We start from the raw sequence: 25,302 nt of genomic DNA on the forward strand, positions 1-25,302 counted from the left end.
GAAAGTTAGATGGAATTATTGATTTTAGGATAATCTGTTGTTTGATTTGGACTAAGTGTTTCATAACATTCAAGTTTAAAAAGATATTTCATTCTTTTTTGATGAATAATTCTAATTAATCAATATACTTTTCCCAAGAGATTTGACATATTAAGTGGAAACTGAAGGTAAAAAGCATAGTGTGAAAGAAATAACTTTTTAGTAGTCACACATAACAAAGGAACAAAATATTGTACATTTATCCTTTTGTCACAAATAGATTATAAGAAGAAGAATATATATTGAATCCAATTAAAGGGCCTATTTCCGAGCATATACATATATATATAGTATTAATCATACAGTAATTTTTAAGATATATTACATTAAAAATAAATGATTAAATAACTATACTCCATACCAGATGATGTTTGAAAATAAATACAATAGAATATTAACCCTCTCTAATACATAAAAATAAATAAACTACTGTAACATCACTACTACATGTATATTAAGTTAGTTACCGGAATGCAAATTTTCTCTTATTTCAAAACAAAGATGTTTTTAAATTTAAAGTAATTACGCAATTTTCCTTTTTTAACATTTGCGTGTCATAAAACCAAAGAAAACTGGTAATTTAAAATAAATGGAATAATTATGAAATAAGACATGGAAAATATGTCAAAAAGACAGCAACTCAACAATATGACATAATATTGTCCTTAAATCTGTAGGCCACATGTTTCTATGTAGGAAGGTTTGCTTCCTTGTGGCTTCCTTTCTACTAGACAAAAATAAGAGAATATGGGAGTACTTAAAAAAAAAAACAGTTTAGCCCTGCTCTATGAAAATGTACATGTCCCAACTAAGCTCATGACCCTCTGCAGAGGTAGTCATTGTGTATATCTTAGTATATTTTGTGTAGATGTCATGTCATAGATAGTTACTGTTGACATTCAGTCTCAAATTGTGTGGACAATTGTTGATTTAGAGCTTGTTATATGGTATGGATACTTGTCTATCATTGAACATGGTGTTTTTTTTTTATTTTATGGTATTGTTGAGTTGCTGTCTTGTTGACATATTTTCCACGTCTTATTTCATAATAATTCCATTTATTTTAAATTACCAGTTTTCTTTGGTTTTACCCAGCTGGAGCTTGAAAGCTTGACCTTCTACATGTCCTACTTTAGAAACAAGCATGCTGCCATGAGAAACGGAAAGTAGGAAAAAAGTTACATTAATGAGAACAATAAAATAAGTTTATTAGGTCAAGTATTTGTATAGTAAGATTTGTTATATCAAATATTTTAAATGTGTTTGTGTGTTTTTTTTAAAGATTTTCAAAAGGATTAGATTAAAATGTTTAAAAGTGTTCAATAGTATTTTATTTCATTTCTATGTTTTTAAAAGTTATATGCAACTTTTATTAATTGGCAAATAAAAACAACTATATCATTTATTTAAATTCTTTTACAGTGTTTTAATCTGTCCAGACATTAGACAATTGACAGCTATAGTTTGATAACCATTTGTTTAATTAATTTAAAACCTTGATATTTACGGGCACCTTACCTTTGAGCGAATTTGTCCTACTTTTGCGCGAAAAATTTCCATGTTTGCGTGACAAAACCCATTATTATTGTGCAAAATTTACCAGTTCAAAAGTTACTACGTTTTTGCTCATGTTAATTAAATTTTCGAACTTTAAAATAATTATAACATCATAGAATGATATATAATTCTAAAATATAATGATCTAACTAAAAAACAAAATACTGCAGATAACAAAAATTAAAATCAATTCTAACAAAGGGAAAAGTCCTTGATATTTGATGGATATTCTAACAGTGTAGATATAGAGTTGAAAATTGAAAATGGAGACATTTCCTGGAGATGAACCAAGGAAATATGCAAATTGAATGTAATTGAGAAAAACAACAAATTAAACTGATTCTGGTTGTGTTGTTGTCTCTTTGACACATTCCCCATTTCCATTCTTAATTTTATTCAGGTAAATTTGTGCAAACGTAATCATGGTAGTACCTGTCAAAAGTAAAATTCACGCAAATGTAGGTCGGCCATATCTACATGGATTCAGTTTTTGTTGTCGAGCCTGCTACTTTTGTCGCAGAAAGCTCAACATAGGGATAGTGATCTGGCGGCGACTAGGGCGGCGGCGGCGTTAGCTAACTTCTTAAAAGCTTTATATTTTAGAAGGTGGAAGATCTGGATGCTTCATACTTTGTATATGGATGCCTCATGTTACTAAGATTCCGTCAGTCACATGTCCAATGTCCTTGACCTCATTTTCATGGTTCAGTGACTACTTGAAAAAAAAGCTAAGATTTTTTGTAATGTTAAATTCTCTCTTATTATAAGTAATAGGATAACTATATTTGGTATGTGCGTACCTTGGAAGGTCCTCATGCCCGTCAGACAGTTTTCACTTGACCTCAACCTCATTTCATGGATCAGTGAACAAGGTTAAGTTTTGGTGGTCAAGTCCATATCTCAGATACTATAAGCAATAGGTCTAGTATATTCGGTGTATGGAAGGACTGTAAGGTGTACATGTCCAACTGGCAGGTGTCATCTGACCTTGACCTCATTTTCATGCTTCAGTGGTTATAGTTAAATTTTTGTGTTTTAGTCTGTTTTTCTTATACTGTATGCAATAGGTTTACTCTATTTGGTGTATGGAATGATTGTAAGGTGTACATGTCTAGCTGGCAGGTGTCATCTGACCTTGATCTTATTTTCATGGTTCAGTGGTCAAAGTTAAGTTTTTGAGTTTTGGTCTTTTTTTCTAATACTATATGCAATAGTTCAACTATATTTGGTGTATGGAAATATTTTATGATCTATATGTCAGTCACGCAGGTTTTATTTGACCTTGACCTCATTTTCAAGGTTCATTGCTCAGTGTTAAGTTTTTGTGTTTTGGTCTGTTTTTCTTAAACTATAAGCAATAGGTCAACTATATTTGTTGTATGGAAGAATTGTTAGCTGTACATGACTGCTAGCATGGTTCATCTGACCTTGACCTCATTTTCATGGTTCAGTGGTCAACGTTAAGTTTTTGAGTTTTGGTCTTTTTTTCTAATACTTTATGCAATAGTTCAATTATATTTGGTGTATGGAAATATTTTATGATCTATATGTCAGTCACGCAGGTTTTATTTGACCTTGACCTCATTTTCAAGGTTCATTGCTCAGTGTTAAGTTTTTGTGTTTTGATCTGTTTTTCTTAAACTATAAGCAATAGGTCAACTATATTTATTGTATGGAAGAATTGTTAGCTGTACATGACTGCTAGAATGGTTCATCTGACCTTGACCTCATTTTCATGGTTCATTGGTCAATGTTTAGTTTACTTGGTTAATGTTAATTTTATGTGACAGTTGTAGTAAAGCTTCATATTTAGGACTATCAACATAATATCAATGATTAGTAAAGAAGGCGAGACATTTCAGCGTGTGCACTCTTGTTTTTATACGACCGCAAACAAATTTTTGTGGTTGTATATTGGTATGATGTTGGCGTCGTTGTCGTCGTCGTCGTCGTCGTCCGTGGTCGTCGTCCAAAGACACATTGGTTTTTGCACTCTAACTTAAGTTTAAGTGAATGGATCTCTATGAAATTTTACCACAAGGTTCAATACCACAAAAGGAAGGTTGGGATTGATTTTGGGGGTTATGGCACCAACAGTTAAGGAATAAGGGGCCAAAAATAAGCATTTTTGTAACTTCCAGACATTACTTGTGTGTTAGTGTATGGATCTCTCTGACATTGTACCACAAGGTTCCATATCACAAAGGCAATGCTGGGATTGATTTTGGGGGTAATTGCCTCAAAATTGTAGGAATTAGGGGCCAAAAAAGGGGCAAAAAACAAGCATTTTTCTAGTTTCATGACAATAACTTGTGTGTAAGCGTATGGATCTCTCTGACATTGTACCACAAGGTTCCATATCACAAAGGGAATGCTGGGATTGATTTTGGGGGTGATCGCTCCAAATTTTAGGAATGAGGGGCCAAAAAGGGGGAAAAAACAAGCATTTTTCTAGTTTCATGACAATAACTTGTATGTAAGTGAATGGATCTTTATGAAATTGTACTACAAGGTTCCATATCACAAAGGGAAAGCTGGAATTGAGTTTGAGGGTAATTGCCCAAAAGTTTAGGAATAAGGGGCCAAAAAGGGGCCAAAAATAAGCATTTTTCTAGTTTCCAGACAATAACTTGTGTTCAAGTGTATGGATCTCTCTGAAATTGTACTGCAAGGTACCATACCACAAAGGGAAGGCTGGGATTGAGTTTGGGGGTGATGAATCATAAGGGGGTTCAAAAAATTTGGGGGGGATTTTTTTTTCCTTTTTTTCTTTAAAATTTTCCATTTTAAATTGGTTATTTCTGATTTATATATAAAAGCAATTAATAATGATATGGTTTGAATAGGTAAATTAAAATTTTTTAAGTTCTTTGACCACATTCATTCTGTGTCAGAAACCTATGCTGTGTCAAATATTTAATTACAATCCAAATTCAGTGCTGTATCAAGCTTGAATGTTGTGTCCATACTTGCCCCAACTGTTCAGTGTTTGACCTCTGCGGTCGTATCAAGCTGCTCCCCAGCGGAGCATTTTATTAATTTTGGAAAGTTTATTCAATTGCAATAAGCACAAACACTGAAATACCACATCCCTGGGTTCTAACTTTATTAGAATGATCATTGAGAGAAAAAGAATGGTTTTAATTACAATTTATATAAAATACATAAGATTCATAAAACCAACAGATTTATACCAAACTTTAGATTTTTCCTACCAGACCTGTAACTTTTTTTCTTATTAAATTGGTCACTTTTTTTGGTTTACTGAGAAAACCTTTGGGGTCCTAAAATGAATGTAATCAATATAGATACCTTCATTATGTCATCCCTAAAAGAAAGGAAAAAGACACCTGTATTAAATATAGCAGTCAAAATCTATTTGACAGGATGAAAATTTACAGAGATTAGAGTTGGTATTTTTCCTGTTTTTTTTGGCAATGGACTGTTTTATAATGATCATAAAGTCATTGACTGTATTACAATGATTATTAAGTCATTGACTGTATAACAATGATTGTAAAGTCATTAACTGTATTGACAATAGACATAAAGTCATCTAGTTATCAGTGTCAGTGTATTACAATAGACATATTAAAAGTCATTTCAAATTTATCAATGTCTTTTACTTTACATTCTGACACTGAAGATTTAAGACATTACCAGTAAATAATTTGTTCTGTCCATGATCTACAAATGTATGGTATCTTATTAAAAAAGAACATTATATCAATAAATGTCATTAACTTTGGAATTATCACTCAATAAATACTATTAACCTTCTAATAAACAGTACTCGAAGTGTTATTACAACATCTGTTCCATATTCAATGAACATTTTGGGAGTCTATTTCTGGAGAACTAAGAAAAATCATGTATTTGGGTAAAAACTGCTGAAATAAAATAGAAGGGAAATAATTCTCTATTCATTTTGTCAGAAATTTGAACTTACATCCTAACCCGAATAATTCAGTCGTTATATTCTGCTGATCTACAATAACGCCATTAACGCCTGAATGCATAGACAATGAAAAATCTTCAATTAGTCGTTCGTAATAAGGCACCAATTAAATCCAGGATTCATGAAGAGTTTTTATTGTGTATTAGGAATTCAGGCCCTCGCAAATAGGAAAGATTGATTATGGGGAGCGACTGAATTATTCGGGTTACTAACATCCTAGAAACTTATGAAAGAAAAAGATGTGTTAATCTTTCAATATTAAAAAGTCAATGAAATGTATATCCCCTTTAAAAGTGAATGACAAGGAAAGTTTGAATTATATCTTTTGTTGTTCCAGCGTAAAATAATGATTCCATTAAATAATTTAAAGTCAAAATAAATACAAGTTTTTTCAAGCATACATCAGACAGCCACTCAACAGCATATCACTACTAGAAGAAGACAAATTTAAGACATTATGAGAAATGCTGAAACTAAATTGGTTTGAATCACCCAGAGAGAGAAGATTGAAAGATATTTTTGAATCATCAATGTCTGTCATCATGTTTTTCGTAAAATTTTGTTATGAATTAGGCTGTTAGTTTTCTCGTTTGAATTGATTCACATTTTTCATGTCGGGGCCTTTTATAGACTTTTTTTATAGGTTTTATACATCCACTTCATTTGAACTCTGGTAGATAATTTTCTCATTGGCAATCATACCACATCTCTAAGTCTTTATTTTTATATATTTATTAAGTGACAGTATAAGTTGCCACTGACATGTTTCTATTCGTTTGATAGGAATTTTTTTATTGTACCTTTTATTATTCCTTGGTTCAACTGATAATTAAGAATTAATTTCAGCATCTTCTGTATTATTTAATATTTTTTTACATTTTGTTTTTCAGCCTCAGGAAATACAGAAAGCAACATTGAAAGCTACCATCAATAGTTTGTTAAAGGATAAAAGGTATGAAAGCTGAGACATTTATTTTCTTAAGATCTAGAAACTGTCCAGTCAAAGATAATAATATCATGGATATAATCACCATGGTTTATAAAAGTAAAGAGAGAAGCATGCCTCATAACTCCACCATGAACATTTTTTTTATCATAGGAAGAATGCATATGTGCAGCTGCATATGTGTATAAATAAAAACTAGAATCATCTAAAATTAGCTGAAAACAAAAGCAATAACTGGTGGAAATTAATTCACTAATTATACCTTGGACAGTGTAAAGCAAGACCAAGGCTATATTATCTTAATTATTTGTTTCCTTATTTCCTTAATGCTTACCAGGAATCAAGAATCTGGGAATGGAATGATCAGGTAAAATTAAATCGTTAAATGTTGGCTTTGTCTTTATTATATGTAAGGGATGCCACGGCCTTTCTTCTCATCAAAGTCAATACTGTAAATTCAGATTTTTTGCATGCATTTAGATATGATGATTGTTGAATAATGGGCAAAAATGTGAAACTTATTATTGTAATTTCATGAAATGCTTTCAAAATTCAAGATGTGAGTTTTTATTTAAGCAAAACTTATCCAATGGCAATGTCAGTAATAATAAAAATATTGCAAAAATTTCCAAATTTACAGTATTCATATACAATTCTTCCTCTACATCAATATCAAGGAAGTTAGATATGAAAGGTGTTATTTTCTTATAAAATATTAGAAGTCACAGTATTCAATTTTTCAGTAATGATGAATAAGTCTTAATATGCAGCAGGGGAAAACAACAAAATAATTGTCACTACGTCATGCTGCAATATCTTATTTTTTCATACGTTACTCTTACTTAAATGATTTAGAAATGAAAGTCCCATTATGCATATTAAACAATGTTGTTAACTTTACATTGTCTGTACTTTATGTTCTGTAAAGGTATTTAACTAACTTTCAGCTTTACTTCTAACAGTCACACTCTGTTAAATGGAATGATTGCATGGCAAACATGTCTGTCTGGCAAGGCTCATCTGACCTTGACCTCATTTTTATGGTTATGAATGTTTCTCAGATACTGTAAGATATAGGTCAACTATATTTGATGTAATGCATGATTGAATGGGTATTTTTCCTCTGGAAAGGTTTATCTGACCTTGATCTCATTTACATGGAGCATTTATAGTAATTTGAAGTTTATGTGATACTTGTTGTATAACTTTTATCAAAAAGACTTTCGACATAAATTCAATCATGATCCGTAATGTAGATGAGACATTTCAGCCTTTGCACTCTGTACCTTCAAACATTAATATGGTGGATATGTTTAACAGCATTTTACTAAATGATGGAGCTGTTTTACTTTCAAAGTCGTGTTCTAGTATCTATTAAGTGCAGATTTTCCGCACACTCTCATCGTATTTATTTTCATTTACACAAGCTATTCGAACTTCCAGTTCAAACATACACAAGTTTCTCAATTGTGAGTTTGACTTATTTTAACACTTGTAAAGCATTTAGAATCATTAACATTCATTTTCAACTTCTATTTGATGATGGAAAATGGGTTATTTTCCATGAAAATACTGGAAATGACTTGAAATTACCAGAGTTTCATTAAACTTTTTCGAACAGTTGCAAAAATTTGTTTACCTGAATCTGAATTCTCATGGCGAGAGGGGGAGGACAATGTACCAGTATGAACTATACAAGGCCGATTACGGTATTCAAGTTCTGACCTGTAATTTCTTATTCAAAATTTTCATTCATATTATGAAGAACATACAACCACATTTATGCTAGCTAAGAATTATAATTATTTTTTGTACAAATATTTGAAAATATATTTGTTTTTTTCCAGGCCTCACACAAAAGATGATTTACGAGCTTACTTAGTATTGATGCAGGTAATTAATTTATTATTGAAAAGCTGAGTCTTTGTTTCACAAATAGTCAGACTGAAATATATCTTCAATTAATCATTTTTTTAAATACAATGAAATAAAATATTGTATTTGTACAAGGATTTGTCTCTAAAAAATGGTCTTTTAAAAGGGTAATTCAAATTTGGATTTAGAGGAGGCAATATAGATCAATATTTTACATATATATATGTTTTGTAAACATTTGTATAGATGAAACGTAATTTTATATAAGTTGACTTATGTAAAAGGTTTATTGATTTGTTTCACACTATATTCATGATATTGTATCAGATAAAATATAGAACAAAAACATGAAACAAATTGTTGAGGAAACAAAAAGTTTTAGGTAATATTATCAGATTATTACATGGCATTTTTCATATCAGATATATTATCAGCCCAAGAGCTGAAGGCTCCGAGGGCTCAAGTGCTGATGATACATCTGATATGAAAATGACATGTTATGATCTTTTTATCATATGCTTCAACAATGGAGAAAAATAACAGTTTAATATATTGATCCTTTTGAGTGGTTCTCAAGTAGAAGTTCAAAAAGTGAAAAGTTTACGGACGTCGGAAGCCAAATGTAATACATCAGATATGAAATCTTTCTGTCATATGCCTCAACAGAGCAGAAAAACAACAGTATAATATATTTTTATATTGACTATAAAAAAAAAACCCTACTTTGTTATGTTTTTCACTGAAAACATATGATTGAGGTGTATTTCTGGAATTTGCTGAGTAATGTCGAAATGCCATATGTGATAACGTTACGGAAAGGCATGCGATAATACCCGGAAGCAGTTGATAAATTTTTCATATCAGCCGGCTAAGCACCATTTCGGAAAATATGGAATTCACCTAAATTTAATGTTATTATCATACTGTAAAAATTATAAGTTATTTACTTAAAGTATATGATAATGATAAATATTTTATTATAGATGTATGAATTATTATTACATGTCAATTTTTAAATTTCTATTAAATATCAATTACATGTATAAATTTTTAGCTTTCACTTTGTGTTGATCATGGTTGATCCTAAACTATCAGGATTTCTGATCCCTAACCACTGATAGAAATTTTACATATTAATCCAAAGCTCATCATCAGAGGATAACAGAAGTTTGATCTGCATATACAAGTTTAAACATTATCTTCTAAACATTGAAACAATAGATTTAGATGTAGTAACATCTTGTGGTCTTGCTGAGGAACCTTCCAATCTAAATAAATTGATTATGACTACAAATCAAGGTAACAAACAAATAACTGAAGGAATCGTATGAATCCATGAGGTCCTCATCATACAAAGTATAAATCTTTTTGAAAAACAAAAAGTATATGGCATACATTAGTTGAAACGGTCTTGGTTTTGCACCTAAGCCTATTGGAAATTAATTGAATATCTTCTTGTGAACTGATGAACCATTAAAAAGTAAATATAAGAGGAAGAAGTCTTGTAAGATTTTTATAGAATTTTCTAACTTTGTGCCAATTTGATAATCAATTTGTCTGCTCAGTTTTATGTTTTATCCAATAGGAAGTACATAAAAAAGTCTTCTTCATATGATAAATAACAAATTAAAAACAATAATGACACTGCTGGTCTGTTGTGTTTTTGTGGAATTAATTTTTTCTTTGAGGAATAAGAAAGGTGAATCAATTTTCTATTTGTGATCTATTATTATGAAACTGGAATCAATACACTGTTGGCTTTATTGATATTTTTGGGTACATAATTTATGTAACCAACTTCTCCTACAGTTTTTAACCCAGATTCCTGAAACTTCACAGGAAGGTTGCACATATGTTGAAGTTATGTGACTGCTATTATGGAATTGTTTGAGAAATTTTTTCTCCTTTTCCAGACTTGGGAACTTAGTAATTTTTCAGCAAAATATATCAAAGAGTTTTAACTTCTCCTACAGTTTTCGACCAAGATCTCTAAGACTTCACAGAAACATCATACACATGTTGAAGTTGTGCACCCATACCATTATAGAATGATTTGAAGATTTTTATTCACATTTTTCTGGATTTCTTTTCATATTGCAACCCAGCTATTTGAGACATATAGTTTTACCCTTGTTCATCATTCTGTCATTCCATCATTCCTCAATGAACAGGTATACAGACTTTTTTTAAAAGCCTTCACATATTGAGCTGATAATTAGTATGTCAGTCTACTATGGAGAGTTAAAGATCGAGGTTCTGTTCTGCTGATTTTTGCCAAAATTACAGGCTTTCAAAGGATTTTGAAAATTTCCACTCCTATAAATGGTTTCAAGCCTTTTTTTCAAGCGGGGCCATTCGTGTCGTTCCAACACATCTAGTTTAAATTTAGAATTAATTTTATAAGCATTTGAAAAACATTCTACAATTATTTAAAAAATATGTAGTGATTAAAGTAAATAAATGTGACATCTGTTTAAAATATTGTAACTATTATCCTTTAAACTACAAGGAAAGATAAAAATCTATCTGCATAAAAAGCATTACATAAAAATGAGAGAATAGTTCTTCCATTTCACCTTTATTTCCTGTACTGTCCTGGGTAACATTGATTGTTGTAGTAAACACAGACATGTAATTCAATACTTCCATTAAATAATTGATCACTCCTTTCCAGTAATGCTCCATATCCATAATTACAGCATTAAGTAAGGGAAATACGTCTATTATATCATTGAAACGCTAGATTTGTTAAACAAATATTCGGATCTTGATGTCAACAAACAATTGTCATAATTTTTAAGGTAACCTTGTATTGAAATTAACTTGGCATTTGAAGCTTTTTAACTAGATTACTTGTTTTATTGATGTTTTAATGACTGCTAAGAGAAAATCTATAAGTAATTTAGGACTATGATTCATTCCATGCCAAAATATAAGTACATTATACTAGAGATGGATCTACCGCTATGAAGATCCTGTTAACTATTTAGAAAGTGATTTTTATACGACCGCAAAAATTAAAAAAAATTTGGTCGTATATTGGTATGACGTTGGTGTCGTCGTCGTCGAAAGACACATTGGTTTTCGCACTCTAACTTTAGTTTAAGTGAATGGATCTCTATGAAATTTTACCATAAGGTTCAATACCACAAAAGGAAGGTTGGGATTGATTTTGGGGTTTTTTACCGTTATGGTACCAACAGTTAAGGAATAAGGGGCCAAAAAGGGGCCAAAAATAAGCAATTTTGTAACTTCCAGACAAAACTTGCGTGTTAGTGTATGGATCTCTCTGACATTGTACCACAAGGTTCCATATCACAAAGGGAATGCTGGGATTGATTTTGGGGGTAATTGCCTCAAAATTTTAGGAATTAGGGGCCAAAAAAGGGGCAAAAAACAAGCAATTTTCTAGTTTCATGATAATAACTAGTGTGTAAGTGTATGGATCTATCTGAAATTGTACTACAAGGTTCCATATCACAAAGGGAAAGCTGGAATTGAGTTTGGGGGTAATTGCCCAAAACATTTTGGAATTAGGGGCCAAAAATAAGTATTTTTCTAGTTTCCAGACAATAACTTGTGTTCAAGTGTATGGATCTCTCTGAAATTGTCCTGCAAGGTACCATACCACAAAGGGAAGGCTGGGATTGATTTTGGGGGTAATTGCCTCAAAATTTTAGGAATGAGGGGCCAAAAAGGGGCAAAAAACAAGCATTTTTCTAGTTTCAGGACAATAACTTGTGTGTAAGTGTATGGATCTTTATGTAATTGTACTACAAGATTCCATATCACAAAGGGAAAGCTGGGTTTGAGTTTGGGGGTAATTGCCCTAAACGTTTAGGAATTTGGCGCCAAAAAGGGGCCTAAAAACAAGCATTTTTCTAGTTTCAGGACAATAACTTGTGTGTAAGTGTATGGATCTTTATGAAATTGTACTACAAGGTTCCATATCACAAAGGGAAAGCTGGGTTTGAGTTTGGGGGTAATTGCCCTAAACGTTTAGGAATTTGGGGCCAAAAAGGGGCCTAAAAACAAGCATTTTCTAGTTTTCAGACAATAACTTGTGTTCAAGTGTATGGATCTCTCTGAAATTGTACTGCAAGGTACCATACCACAAAGGGAAGGCTGGGATTGATTTTGGGGGTAATTGCCTCAAAATTTTAGGAATTAGGGGCCAAAAGGGGCAAAAAACAAGCATTTTTCTAGTTTCAGGACAATAACTTATGTGTAAATGTATGGATCTTTATGAAATTGTACTACAAGGTTTCATATCACAAAGGGAAAGCTGGGTTTGAGTTTGGGGGTAATTGCCCTAAACGTTTAGGAATTTGAGGCCTAAAAGGGGCCTAAAAACAAGCATTTTTCTAGTTTCCAGACAATAACCTGTGTTCAAGTGTATGGATCTCTCTGAAATTGTACTGCAAGGTACCATACCACAAAGGGAAGGCTGGGATTGAGTTTGGGAGTGATGAACCATAAGGGGGTTCAAAATATTTGGGGGAGGGATTTTTTTTTTCTTTAAAATTTTCCATTTTGATTTGGTTATTTCTGATTTATATATAAAAGCAAATAATAATATGGTTTGAATAGGTAAATTAAAAAATTTTAACTTGCTGTGTCAAATATTTAATCACAATCCAAATTCAGTGCTGTATCAAGCTTGAATGTTGTGTCCATACTTGCCCCAACTGTTCAGGGTTCGACCTCTGCGGTCGTATCAAGCTGCACCCAGCGGAACATTTTATTTTTTTTGGAAGGATGTTGATTATATAAACCTACATATATATGTGCATAAAAGTAGGTTAGCATTCTAGCAGAAATATACCTGCTTGAATGTTATCTTGAATTTTTTTTTTAGAATCCACATCTAGGAAGTACCTCCGCATATGTAATATATTGTTGTTTATTTTAATTTTAGATCTCCGATTTAGACACTGTTTACATATGCAGTTATATAATATTCAATTTTTTGGACTTGTTTCAGAATATTTAGTTGGAGTTACTTTAACAATTACAATATTTGGTTGTATCTTTTCAGAATCTTCAGTGTGGGAGTTACCCCAACATATACAACATTTTGTGTTCTTTCACTTCTTATACAATGTACTATAAGAATCCTAAGTTTTGAGAGTACATAAATATATGTAACTCTTTCATAAACTCAAGATTAGAGTACCTATATTTACTGTAAATTTTTGTGTGCATTTAATATTGCGATTTTTCAAGAATGAACAAAAATGCTAGTTTAATACTTAGTTTACTTATTGTTATTTCGAAAAAATCTGCATACAGATCTATGTTTAAGTTATCAGAATGCGAGTTCTTATAATTTTTATACTCATCCAATCGCATTATTTGCATTTATAAAAACCTGGCAATAATTTCTGAATTAACAGTATGTAATATTGAATGTATGAACTCTTTTCAGAATCCTCAGTTTGAGAGTGCCTCTACATATGTAATATTTGCTCACATGTTACGACAGATTGCAGCCTTGAACGATCATGACCACCATTTCCTTGTTCATTGGATCAGACGGTATAAACCCTTGGAGAATTTGATCATTTATTTATATGTCATCGTTTATGTCAGCATCAAAGCAACATGACTTGATAAAAAATAAACATGAAAAAGATCAAATTTATAAGATATGCAATACTGATCGTGTGAAACTCCTTATGGATTTCTTGAAACAATATATTCATGTGTACTGTAAAAATGTTTTAATTTGTGGGGGAGGAATTATTATTCATTTCAGTATTTACACAACAATTTTGTTAGGTATAAATCTGAAACGAGGAAGTAAAGTCTATAAATTTCTAACTATGACAATTGGAATCTCTGAATTAAGTACTTTCACAATAATCGGAATAGTTGTCATGTCAGTAGGGGACTGAGAGCAGGAAGTACATTAATTTACAAACTTAACATAGAAGAAATATATAATCATACAGCTTTGGGTTTACAATATATATATATATAGTGACAGATGACTGCTTTGACTATACTAGTACTGGTTTGACTCATTTGGGACAAGTAAAATAATTCAATGTGAAATACTACCATACATGTTTTTTGCAATCAGTTACTGATGAATAACAGCAAAACATTCACATTTAATTTCTTTTTCTTTTATAATTACAGGCTAAAATCTGTTCCAGTCAGGAAGCTTATAAAACGTCTCCATAGTTTCATATCAATCCGTCTGTTCCCTCCTCGTCCTCAAGATTTACCTCCTATGCAAAAGTGTTCATGGTGGGTCCCTAGTGCCACCAAAGTCATGGCATTAATAAGTAAGTTATGAAGTGATTTATATTACTAGTATATTTTCCTTCAAGGAAAAACTTTAAGTCAGTTGTAATGCTTCTTAAAGAAATATGCATGATATTATTGATATTGGGGAAAAGGGGAAGGGATATGCAAAAATACAAATGCATGTTATTTAATATTAAAACAAGGAATATTAGCTTCTTTAAGATTATTCACTTATATACACTAATGTAAGACTTTTCACACATATATATATATATATATATATATATATATACTACAGTTCCTATAAGAAGAATTCATACTTATATGTGAAAGTCATCAATATAACAAGAGAGTCCCTAGCATAGTGATGCAAGTTGTACATGTACAGTTATCCCTAGCTGTCAACACTAATGTTGTGAGTTCGAACCCCGCTCCTGACAAGGTGTATTTGACTCTTGATCTTAATTGACTAGAATTGCCAGTTTTCTTGCAGACGTTTGTGGTTCTCATTGGGTACTCTGTTTTCCTCAACAAACAAAAACTGGCCACCATGAAATAGTTGAAAGTGCCATTGGACACCAACAATCAATTAATATAATAACTAATTTCCTTTGTAATACTGCTGCATAGGCAAACACCACAAACATATGTTTAAAATCGTTCTCTTTTTTTTTCCATTGTTATTTGTGTTTTTTATTTCAAAAATTTAAGAATAGCCAGTAATATTTATATCAAATAATTATCTCATTATATTGACAAGAAATGCACCAAGCAAAAAGTTGCTGTTTTCAAAGCAATTTTTGTTTTGTTTATAATTTTACTGCTGTACCAAAATATTTGTTTCATTTGAATTTTAGATGCTGCAAATAATTTATCTAGTCCTCTTTTGGTGCCATTCTATGAGTTTTACAATCCAACCCTGGATCACTTAGATCTGATGGCTGAGTATTATACATGGCAAAATCCTAGCTCTTGTGCTGGGTAAGTATATTAGGCTAATGAACTTTATTTGAACTTTGGTGGATAGTTGTCTCATTGGCAATCATACCTCATTTCCTTATTTTTATTTTGAAAGTTAAGAGGTATAGACCTTACTCTTACTGATAACTTTGTATCAACTATTACCATAAAATTGTTAGGCTTTTATTAACACAGATTATTTTAATTCTGTATTGCATTAATGCTTATCAAGTATTGGCAAAAGTCACCATTTAAAACACATCACTGATTTGATGAGTCAACTCCCATAAACCAGGTATAAAACCCCTTAAACCCCCCATAAAAGAGAATGTTCCTTAATGTGATTATAGTTGTGTTATTTAACTTATAATAAAAGAAATGAGACAAAAATAAAGTTTAAGGAAACTAAGCATGCAGATGCTGAAAATCCACAAAAAAAAGTACTGCAAAAGATGTCACATATAATTTGAAGAAAAATTATCTTACTTTCTTTTTTCAGATTTTCCTTCTGTCAATATCCATTCATTTTAAGTATAACAGCAAAGAGAACAATTTTACAACGAGATTCAGAACAACAAATGATTATAATGGCCAGGGTTTGTATAAAATCATTTCATCTCAGAACATACTCAGTTATATTCCCTTAAGTTTTTCAAAATTTACTTTTGTCACAGATCCAGGAGCAAGATATCTATTATATGAAAAAGTGTTAAAAATAAAAATGGATTTATGTTAGTAAAGGGGTTTAAACAAAAAATGACAGAATTCTTTCATACTTTGCCTAAATGCAGTTTGTATTATGCTATATTCAAAAATATATGGTTTAAGTTGTTAAATTGCAGAAACCTTTACAAATTTCTGATTGCACTTCAAATGACATTTAAATAGAGCAAATTTTCTGTATAAAATTTAAACTTGTGTGGCCTTTAGAAACCCAAACTATTTACTGCTTTAGATATGCATATGGAAGACAAGAAAACTATGTACATAGATATAAGAAGATGTGGTATGAGTGCCAATGAGACAACTCTCCATCCAAGTCACAATTTGTAAAAGTAAACCATTATAGGTCAAAGTACGGCCTGCAACACAGAGCCTTTGCTCACACTGAACAGCAAGCTATAAAGGGCCCCAAAAATGACTTGTGTAAAACCATTCAAACAGGAGAACCAACAGTCTAATCTATATAAAAAACGAGAAACAAGAAGCACTTATGAACCACATTAACAAATACAGACATACAGATCTTTATGATTCTGACAAACACTTTGGAATGCGACTGTGTGGATGCATTTATAAGAAATATAATTTTCTCCCTCCTCAATTAACCCTTACATTTTTTATGATATGGACTAGTTACTGTTAACACTTCCATTGGATTAAGTTATAATTGCTTCACCTTGAACCGTGCTGAATTTTTTCCTGCATGTATAATTGAGAATGTGAATGGAACAATAATTGTTTATAAAGACAGGGGTGTTAACTCTGATGTTGAAGAATTTGTTTTAGAAATAATTATACTATACTTGTTTGTCACAGATGTTTTTTGGACCTCAGTGGTCTTTTGGTCCATTAATTGTTCAAGCATGTCTGGTCCAGTCAGTGTTTTAGTAGTCTTTTACATTATGAGTATAACAAAATTCTTACATCTTCACTGGTCATTTGGTCCAGTAATTGATGACACTTTACTGGACCAAACAATTTATTACTGGACATTGCCACATGTCTGATGGACCTTGAGAATGACTGTGGTCAATTAACCATTATAGTTTTGATTTGCATGTTATTTTTTACTTCAATACAAAAAGTGCAAGCTTAAAAAATTGACTCATTTATCATGTTAATTGCCTATATGGATTCCTGGTATCTTGCTAGCCGCAAATTTCTGCACCACAACTTTCAGAAAGTTGTGGGTTGAATCCTCAGCCAAATCAACAATTCAAAATTGATATTTACTGCTTTTCTGTTAAGCTTGCAACATTTAGAAGTAAGAGCAAAGACTGGTTGAAGGCATGTTGAAGGCCATACAGTGACCTATAGTTGCTAACTTCTACGTCAGATGGTCTTTGGTGGAGTGTTGTTTTATTGGCTATATCATACCACATCTCACATTACAGATAAAATTCCTTGTATACAAGAATAATCTTACTGTTATTTTATTGCCATGTTGTTAGTTGATAAATGAATATATTTTTATAGAGAAGTTTAGTGGCCAAGGTGCAAAGACGGCAACTACCAGATGTAGGGATGTTGTTTCTGAACCTAAACATTAGAAGAGCCTATCTGGTCTCTGACTCTTTAAATGAGGTAATGCATGGAAATAATTATATATAATTGTAACATATATAGCAGTGAAATATTGATTTTTTTCGGTGAACCTTGAAAGTCACAAGTCCTTTAATTTATGGTGATGAAATTTCATATTTTTTTTTATTTATTTATCTTTTTTATTTATTCTTTTATTTTTTATTTTTTTGTGCTAAATTAATTTTTATACTTAATGTTTACTTTTCTTTCATTTTAATTAGATTAATTAGTTTTCATTATGAGAAGATATATAAGTTTGATCTGAAATTTCACAGATTGCAGAGAAACAGCATGATTTAAAGAAGAAACTGAAAGTTACGTTTGTTGGTGAACCAGGTCTTGATATGGGAGGACTGACAAAAGAATGGTTCCTTCTCCTACTACGACAAATATTTCATTCTGATTATGGTAAGAAAATCAAAGTATAAACAAATGTGCACATATAACAACCAAAATCAATGTAAAAGGCCTCATTTGCAAAGTAACTGATTTAAATTTGTATGGATCAGTAAGTTATAAGCTACATCTAAATTCTGCATACAGATATATAGGGTGTTTGCAACTGTTAATAAAACCTTAGAAAAAAAACATTCTTATGAATATTTATTATAAACACCGATGTTTCTAGAGAGAGCTATATAACTTTATGTTTATTATAATGACAGGAATGACACATATTATAAGGTATGGAAAGAATATTACCTCCATGGTGTTTCCAGTTGAAAAAAAGAAGACTTGATTAAATGTTGGTGGCAATTAGATCAAGTCGATGTTTCTGGATGGTTTTAATTTTAAAAAATTTTGCTCTACCATAAGTTACAAAAAAAATGTGCAGCAAATATCATAAAATATAAACTCCCGACATATAGTGAAATATATTATTTACCTAAAGCTATGATTTATGATATATTTTACAGGTATGTTTACATATGACAAGAAAGCTGGTGTACATTGGTTTAGTTCTGCTCAGTGTGAAACTTACCAAGAATTTAACCTTGTAGGAGTTGTATCCTTCTTCAGTATTGACAGAAGTCACTTGTTTCATATATATTTCAGTGTATTTTTTCATTGTTTATATCTTCACTCAGTTGATAAACACTGGATTAACACCTTCCTTACACCATTCCCCTTCCCTAACCCTCCTTTGGCTGTGAGTGTGTAAGTTTAAAAGTGTCCGTTCTTTAGATTAATTAGATTAACAAATTGTGCTAAGACTCATTTGCAACTTGGACAGTTTTGACTGTTCTGTTAAGGACCTGTAATTTTTTTATGCAATCTGATGAAAGTGCAGATCGTGTGCTTTGCTTACAAGGACATGACAATGTTTAATTTTACTTCCTATTCTAGTGATCTTATCAGAATCCCAAGGATTTGTCATTGTGATTCATACCTGAAAAGATTAAAGGCTGTTGTTTTATTCATTAATTTAATGGCTCTCAATTGAAAATAGTACAAAGTATTGTGAGATCTTTGTAAGTAAAACAAGTACAAGGGATCTGTATTTCGGTTAGGTTTTTATGCTGTAAGACCTATTATAATATTTTGCTTTCCTAAAGTTTAGTCTTCAGTGAACTTCATGAAGGTTATACCAGAAACATGTATTGTGCATATATAAATCATATTATAATTTTTTTTTTTATTGACAATTTTATACTTTTCCCAAAGAGCCCATTTTTTGAGATATGAAACTTATTCAATTTACAGAGTCATTTACATGATGACCATTTCAATCATAAACATTTTGTCAGATATTTCTTAACACTAATTAGTTAATGGGTTTAGCAGTATACAATAGTATAATACTGGACATAAGATTTCCTGCCTGTTGTTACAAGAAGTTACTGAGCCCTGCTGTAGTACCATATAATAACCCCAGAGCTGTTGTTGGAGTCACACCATTAACTGTAAATGATCTCAAAACCGTTCAACCGGTATGTATAATCAAAATTTAAATACATTTAAACAGAAATATGAATTTTGTGATATTTTATAAATAGTTATTATCATTATTTTATCATTTTACAAAATATAATATCACATACCAAATTTATATTGATATGAATTGGTCTTCTTATTATAAAGCAATTTTTTTAAATTCTGATACATAGTTAAATCTGTTACATCATAAATCTTTGCTTATATAGAATTTTTCCACTTTTGTTTCTTTACAGGAAGTAGCCAGTGGTTTGAAGGATTTGTTGTTATATGATGGTGACGTAGAAGATGATTTTGGTTTAACCTTTCAGGTAATTTTGTTGAACTGTATTCTGTGTACCTATTGAATGAGAAATCAACCTGTCCAAAATCCTCAATCTTGTCAACACTATTATTGATCTAAACCTACATGACAACATCAAACTTATGTCCAGATTGAGGAGATGAAATAAAACAAAATTATACTTATCAAAACATGGTATTGTTTTCTTTGTGCCTTTTGTCTTTTTTTTTTACGCTGATATTGGAAAATAATTAATTCACATGTTCTTTAAGGTATAAGTATGCAGGAGATTATGATAAAATTATTGATAAAAATGGAAAAGTCATACTGTAAATATTGTCATTCATTGCCTGAAATAAAGCAATTGTAAACAAAAAGAAACTTTCATTGCACAATCAAGTTATTGTCGGATTTAACTGCTTTTTTTTTAGAGATTATTGATGTCTGAAGGACTTTTATATAAAGTTTGTGAGTCAGCAACCTAGTTTTCACATCAATAACCTCTAGAAAAAATGTGTTTAATCTTTATAATTGCAAATCAAAATATTTTAATTTTTTCTTTCAATTTAAAACTTTCATGGAACCCCAGTATTCCATACATCGGATGAAATCAACATGGTGTTTACGTAGGCTATGAAAATAGTTTTTGCAGCATGGTCTATGGAAGTATAAACCAAGTAGAAAAATTCTAATGGACCAATATCATTCAAGTATTTGTAGATATGCAAATTGTATAACAAAAATAATCCTGTTAATCTTATTTTGACCTTCTACTTTTACACAGGTATCTCAGTCTGAATTTGGATCTGTTAAAACTGTAGAATTAAAGCCAGGTGGTGCTGATATATCTGTCACTAAAGCCAATAGGGAAGGTAGGTGTCATTTACTAGTAATACTGACTCATTCATGAAGGATAGAAAATGTCAATTAAAATGTTTTTCTTTGTTTGTTGGCTGGTTTTATATATTCAATTCATTTATGCTATTTCATGTGATGTGTTTTATTAGTTGAGATTTTGAACCTCCATCCTTCAGTGAGCATCACTATTTATTATTTCCTTTGATTTATATTACAAATAATTGAAAAATTGCCTGATAACCAACCTCTTTGGTCATTGATTGCAGTGATTTGTACTGGTTAATGGTCCATCAGTTGTATATTTCTAAAATTTCTTTAAATATAGTTCAAAACATTTTAGTAACCCTAGTTATGATAAAGGAGGAGGTATGATAAGAGTCATTATTTCAATATTTGGTCCCTAAATAGTAAAATTTAACAATCATTTCATAATTTTGTTATTGTCCAGCCTGCAAAATTTTGTCCCAAAGCATAGCAATAACATAGCAATCCTAAATTCCATCAGCTTTAGGTTTCAGTCTTTGGTTTAAGATATTTAGACATCAATACCTTTGTCAAACCTTCTTGGAATTATATGACACTTGAACTGAAGCTTTTTTTATGATCAAAATACAGTATCCATAGACAAATTTTGAAATCACTTTTTCATTTTTTTCATATTTCACTGATAAAAAAATGGACTTAGTCTTTTTTGCAGTAAGCATTTAGATACAGTCTTTGTCAAACCATCATAGAATTTTATAAAACTTAAAGGTTGTTGTTCCTATCTAAATGTTAATGAGAATAATTAACTTTTTGACAACTTTGACCTTTATAGGATTTTTGTCATTAATGCAAGAAGTATGAGGGTGGGAAGCATAAATGCACATCAAATTTTGAATATCTGATAACTGACAGGTAATGCCCTGTGAACATCTAAAGGAGGATGTTTGTTTTACAGTGAAGAACATTTCAAATTAAAGGACAAAAAGGCATTGTCATTCTTCTTTACTTTTAATAACTCAGATTTTGGAATCAACTTAACCTTACGTTACACTGTAAACCAGATATGTGTGAACCAATTTATTGCAAGAAGTCACCACTTGGCATGGAACAGTTATAAAAAACTACAGTTAAAAACATTTATACCTACAAGATCTTTAGCTGAAAATTTTTCCAACAAAATGTAATTCATTAACAAATTAAAAAAGAAAATGTACATCAGTTATCTTCAGTTTATAGTTTTGAATTTTTTTTCAGAGTATGTACAGTTGTATGTTGATTGGGTTCTAAATAGATCAATTTACCCACAATTCCAAGCATTTTACCATGGTTTTCACAGTGTATGTGCATCGAACGCATTGATTGTAAGTTGTATATATATGTACACATCTGGCCTTGCAGTCATAAAAATTACGAGCATGATTATTGTACTCAATTTTGAACTCCAAATACCGAGTAAAGTTTTATGACAGAGAGCCCTGGTTAGGGTTTTCAGATTCTGAATTCTAATTTTTCATGTTAAATTCCTTAAAAAGTGTATTAATTTTATTTAACAATGGTTTTATTAGCTCAGCTTTCTCAAAGAGCAAAATGAGTTGAAGTGATAAACTTACGTCTGCTATCTGTCCTTTGTTCCTTATTGTTACATTATTTGTGATAATTCATATTTCCTTTAGCTTGAACTATTTGAATGTCTACCTCTTATCATAAAACTTTTTGTTAAACAAAAAACAGAAATGTTTTGTTAATATGTATATATAAAGAGGCTTATTTGATGGCATATACCGTATATCAGATTTTTTTTCGCATAAATTTTCCTATATATTCCAAGATATTTCTCTGTTTAAACGTTGCACACATAATATTGTAAATTATCCAGTTTACACGAAATTGATATGTACACTGTTTTCACACTAAAGATGAAATAACTTTATACATAAAATCAGTTTTTTATGTTAACCGACAGATCACAAGAATGTGCATAATAATTAAGGAGTCTGTTTTCATAATGATTACATTGGCTAATCATACATGTCATACCTTTTGACAACACATCAATCAGTGACATGTTCAAAAATATTGATAAGCGACAATCTATTTATTGTTGTGATTACCCAAACATTTTGCATATAATGTAAAAAATAAATTGAAATAAATCACATTTACACGGATATTTGCACAAATATGCTATGAATTTGTTCTAATATACTATCGATTTTAGCATGTCGCAATGAACAAAAATTACTTTCTTGAAAGTTCCCCGAATTATGTGTAATTTAGATTGCAGTATTGATATTTATTTGCAATCGATTACCTGTCAATCAATAAAGTTTACGTTGTTTACATCACTAACAATACTATATACAGTGATTTTTTCGCGTTTATTTTCCCATTCAGCGAAACATTATTCACAGTGAAAATTTAACCTGCCCATTTTATCATCAAATCGTGAAAAAAGTCGATGCTAAAAAAAAAAAATTGTATACAGTATTATTGTTCATTAAGATTCTCACTGAAAATTATGTGAAGTTATATTTTCATTTCTGAAATTACTAGTGCAGTCTGAATCAAACTTCTCTAATAAAGATATAGAGTGTCTGTAATAAATAATGGTATAGAGGATTTACAATGAGAATTATAATGCTGTTATGACAAATATGAGGGCAGAGTCAAACCTAATGATAATGCTTATGACAGATACAGTAGTAATGATCCTGCTATCTTCATTTAGCCATAGCATATGCAACCTGGTATCTACAAACCAAAATAGCCTGAAGTTTATGTCATATTCATGTATTTTTAACAGTGATAACCCTCTTCTCATAAATACAAATAAAAGCACATTGCAATGAACATGTGTGCATGTCTTACTTAAAGTACAGATAATTCAAAGTTGAAGAATTGATACAAATTCAGGAATACATAAAGACAAATATCGAAGTTTCTTTTTGTTCTATTTTATACAAATTTTGATTTTGCCCCATTTTAAAATATATAATTTGATAATATGATATTTGTTAGATGTTGCGACCACAGGAAGTAGAAATGTTAGTTTGTGGTAATCCTAACCTAGATATGAAGGAACTGAAGAAGGTAACAGTGTATGATGGATACAGTAGTAATGATCCTGCTATCAAGTAAGTTTTACACAAATTCATAATACTATATTTAAAGATAAGATGTGCTATGATTGCCAATGAGACAACTCTCCACCAGAGACCAAATGACATAGAAGTTAACAACTATAGGTCATCGTACAGGTTCAACAAATGACATGTAAAACAATTCAAACCAGAAAACTAACGGTCTGATTTACAGTACAAAACAATGAACAAAAACAAATATGATATACAGTTACAAATGACAACCACTGAATTACAGGCTCCTAACTTTGGGACAGGCACATACAGAAAGTGGCGGGGTTAAAGTCTGTAATTTGTTAATAGTAGGCCACAGACCACAATTAAATTCCTCTATTAGTTCTTTATAACGTTTTGTTTCATTAAAAAAAATGCACCATGCATTTTTGTCAAATCTTTTGTGTGTGTAATGTATAGTACTAGTCCAAAAATATGTCCAAAATTCAGAAAGATTGAACCAATCACTCTTACAAATTTAGCCAATACACATCCATACCCCTATGGACAAGTCAAGAGATATTCTGAAAACTGTAAATATCACCTTTTTGCACCTGACCTAATCACTCTTTCCAAATATCAAAATCATTTAAAATACAACATTCAAAAGTTTATTTCACCTCTCTTCTTTCATTTCCACCCAAAAAAAACTAAGAAATGAGTAAGGAAGGGAAAGAAAAAAAATTAAGAAATAATACACTCTAATTAAAAGGAACTATATTCGTTGACAACGAAAAGTGGGGTCATTAATTGTGGTCTTGGGCCAGTACCCTCCCCTTAACCTAGGACAGTTGTGTAACAGTACAACATGAGAACACACTATAAAAATCAGTTGAAAAGGGCTTAACTCATCAGATTGATACAAAGCAGAAAAACATCTAACAAAAATACAGATTGGACTTGGCAGGGTATTTACAGATCTGAGAGCACTCACAGTTACTAACAGCTAGTTCAAAGCTAAAAACAACTAATAAAAAAATCATGAATCTAAGACTAAAATATCAATCAAAACACATCCAACATCCAATGGATTTAGTGTGAAGACATCATTAACAGTCAGAGAAAAACAGACCTTGTGTAATGCAAAATACAGGTATCCACAGATTCCACACATTGTAGAGCCATGAATGTGCATATGTATATAAAAATAATATTTAATTTGATTTTTATTTACTGGTAACAAAATCAATATTTATACCAATAAAAACAA

General features: G+C 30.9%; 2 protein-coding genes across 3 annotated transcripts in view; both read left to right on the forward strand.

Moving 5' to 3' along the window:
- The window catches only part of LOC127735995 (uncharacterized), a 94,740-nt gene extending 90,753 nt beyond the window's left edge, over window positions 1-3,987 (forward strand). Inside the window, exon 6 of the transcript XR_007998685.1 lies at window positions 3,638-3,987. The gene's annotated coding sequence lies outside the window, so the exon portion shown is untranslated. The remainder of the gene's footprint in view (window positions 1-3,637) is intronic.
- The window catches only part of LOC127735981 (probable E3 ubiquitin-protein ligase HECTD2), a 66,178-nt gene that overhangs the window by 32,506 nt on the left and 8,370 nt on the right, over window positions 1-25,302 (forward strand). The window contains exons 5-19 of one of the 2 annotated variants that reach the window (XM_052246472.1): window positions 6,445-6,506; window positions 6,838-6,867; window positions 8,348-8,393; window positions 13,804-13,913; window positions 14,520-14,668; window positions 15,488-15,611; window positions 16,090-16,186; window positions 17,790-17,897; window positions 18,173-18,305; window positions 18,815-18,903; window positions 19,667-19,828; window positions 20,069-20,143; window positions 20,900-20,987; window positions 22,213-22,319; window positions 23,977-24,092. In XM_052246472.1, coding sequence (XP_052102432.1) covers window positions 6,445-6,506; window positions 6,838-6,867; window positions 8,348-8,393; window positions 13,804-13,913; window positions 14,520-14,668; window positions 15,488-15,611; window positions 16,090-16,186; window positions 17,790-17,897; window positions 18,173-18,305; window positions 18,815-18,903; window positions 19,667-19,828; window positions 20,069-20,143; window positions 20,900-20,987; window positions 22,213-22,319; window positions 23,977-24,092 — 1,496 coding nt within the window. The remainder of the gene's footprint in view (window positions 1-6,444; window positions 6,507-6,837; window positions 6,868-8,347; window positions 8,394-13,803; window positions 13,914-14,519; window positions 14,669-15,487; window positions 15,612-16,089; window positions 16,187-17,789; window positions 17,898-18,172; window positions 18,306-18,814; window positions 18,904-19,666; window positions 19,829-20,068; window positions 20,144-20,899; window positions 20,988-22,212; window positions 22,320-23,976; window positions 24,093-25,302) is intronic. The other variant, XM_052246473.1, reaches the window with a different exon arrangement.

This window comes from Mytilus californianus, unplaced genomic scaffold, assembly GCF_021869535.1.
Source record: "Mytilus californianus isolate M0D057914Y unplaced genomic scaffold, xbMytCali1.0.p SCAF_3, whole genome shotgun sequence".
NCBI lineage: Eukaryota > Metazoa > Mollusca > Bivalvia > Mytilida > Mytilidae > Mytilus > Mytilus californianus.